We start from the raw sequence: 2,500 nt of genomic DNA, 5'->3' as shown, positions 1-2,500 counted from the left end.
TAACTTTGTGATTTCAAAATGTCCCCAACAGAAAATTGGAAACCCTTTCCTAACTGCTACATTTCCTTAGCAGCAGGCTCTTCCCAAGGACCCCTTCCTGATTGCCATATTTTCTCTCTTGTGGGCTCTACCCTTTCAGTCCCCTTTCAGTCCTGACCTTTCTTGTCTGGGTAATTCTTTACAGAACAGACACACTCCCCAATTCCATGTCACAAACTTTGTTCAACAATTGAAGTTGCCAAGTTGACACGAGGTAACTAGGCTTCAGGCCCTATCAACCCTGGTAGTTTTTTTGTTTATTTATGCATTTCTGAATGAATTTGGGGTGTCCCACATCTCACAGAGGGAGATAGGAGTGACTGTTATTCTCTTCTTTCTCTTTTTCTTTTTCTTTTTCTTTCTTTCTTTGAGGTAAAACTTGCCAGTGTGACAGGGCCTTAGCCTGATCTAATGTTAAGGGAACGTACCATTAGGGTTGAACAGTGATAACACATTCTGTGTGCATGTGTGTGTATCAGCGGGAAGCACATTTTATCATTTCGTTTCTCTCGCTTCCTATCTTGATATTATGAATTTCTGGTTAATGCATTATAGAAGAAGAGGAACACATAATTAAAGTGTTTGAATTAGGGGAACTACTGATATAATGATAATTCTGTTGGCCTCCAATCTAAAGTCTAACATCATAATGGGGCATTATAAGTTATCTATATACTTAGAGTTTGTATAATTGAATTGTGAAACCAAAACAAACAAGACATGCATTTTAACAATTAGTCACATACTACAGGTGCATTTTTCCCAAATTATCCAGGATGTTTATTTTACTGGGTCTGACCGTCGAAATATATAAGATGGTTTGAGTGGTGTCAAGATTGTCTTGATACTGTGTGTAGTGAGCCCATGCTTTGGCCAACACAGTGGTTAAGGCACCTTGAGTAGATTGGACTAATTAAAAGTTATTTAGTAATATCATTAAATAATAACAGTGAGGAATGGAATTTCATTAGCTATGATGATATTTGTAATATATATGGCAAAGAGATACTATTAGTAATCATTAAAGTTATTGGATAGAATTCTAACTTAAGAAAAGATAATTCTTACATAGAGTTTATCTTATCAACTAATAATGATCTTATACAAATCATGGTAGTATGGTAGTAACAGTTGTACTAAGAGTAATATTTTTTTGTTTCTGACTTTCTGGTTAAGCTTGATATGGGTATATGATTTTTTAAGTGATGGCAATTAGTATTCTTGTCATTATTGTTATCAGATTATTATTATTGTTATATTTGTTATTGCTCTTATTAGCAGTAGAAGTAGTAGGAATATTAGCATTCTTTCTTGATAATTATAGTGATAACAATAGTAAATATGATGATCATCGCATGTTTTTGTAATGGAAATGAATTAAACTAGATTTCCTTAGGCATTGCACAGAAGTGCTTGATCTTTAGTTTTTAGGCTAATCCAATTTTTATTTATTTTTTATTTTTTTTCTTGTTTCATTCATCAGATGGAAGATATAGAGAGCACTAAGACTTCAGACGAGATCATCAATGAGCTGTTCAGTTCTCTGAATGTACCATTGTCACCCAAGCCCTGTGAAGAGGAGTGCGAGAACAGACAGGAGAGGGGGGACAGTACAGAGCCTGAGGTCCCACCTGCATCAGACAACAGTGAAGACGAGGACAGTGACTCGAGGTCTAGTGCAAGTGAGGAGGGCAAGCAGGATGAGGTTCAATTGATCGAGGCTGACAGTCAGGAGATGGAAAAGGCAGAGCGTCATAGGTCCTCCAAGAAGAAGAAAGACAAGAAGAAAAAGAAGAAAAAAAAGAAGAAGAAAGAGGAAGGTGGTAGCAAGCACAAGCACAAGAAGAAAAGGAAGAAAGATGCTGAGAAGGAGCACAATGGCCGAGAAGAAACAAAGAGGGCAGAAGAGGGATCGGAGGTTAAGCAGGCAGAGGCGGATGAGCAGCCAAAGGAGAAAGAGAAAGACAAGGAGAAGATCCAACCACCATCCCCAGAGGACAAAAAGCCAGAGAAATTGCCGTCCCAGTCAGAAAGTCCCAAGAGGCCAGAGAAAATTCCCAAGTTGGTTGAGTCAGACAACAAACTCAAACGCAAACTGGCGGTGGAGACAGAGACCAGAGAGGAGTCTAGCAGGAAACACAGAAAAACAGATCACTCAAGGTCTTCCAGATCGTGCTCACCTTCCAAATCCCGTTCTCATACAAGGACCAGCCGTCGCTCACGCTCCAGGTCGGCTGGTAGAGGTCACAGCAGATACTCTAGGTCTAGGTCCAGGTCTAGGTCAAAGCCGCACAGTTACTCACGGTCGCACTCTAGAACCCACAGGAAGTCAAGGAGCAGATCCCCCTTTGCATCAGACAGGCGGAGGAGAAAACGTTCTTCAAGGTCATACTCTAGGTCTGCCTCACCTAAACGTTTCAAGAGACGAAGGTCATCCAGGTCGCGTTCCAAGTCTCCCTCT

The 2,500-nt window shown here is 40.0% G+C and overlaps 1 protein-coding gene across 1 annotated transcript in view; it reads left to right on the top strand.

The window, feature by feature from the left end:
• LOC113806343 (protein Son) overlaps positions 1-2,500 on the top strand; it is a gene marked incomplete in the record, with an annotated part of 44,741 nt that overhangs the window by 1,113 nt on the left and 41,128 nt on the right. Inside the window, 1 exon segment of the mRNA XM_070117867.1 lies at positions 1,523-2,500. This exon segment is cut by the window's right edge and continues 457 nt beyond it. Coding sequence (XP_069973968.1) covers positions 1,523-2,500 — 978 coding nt within the window.

The sequence above is a fragment of the Penaeus vannamei genome, chromosome 41, assembly GCF_042767895.1.
Source record: "Penaeus vannamei isolate JL-2024 chromosome 41, ASM4276789v1, whole genome shotgun sequence".
Classification (NCBI taxonomy): Eukaryota; Metazoa; Arthropoda; class Malacostraca; order Decapoda; family Penaeidae; genus Penaeus; species Penaeus vannamei.
This window is presented reverse-complemented; position numbering and strand designations above follow the sequence as displayed.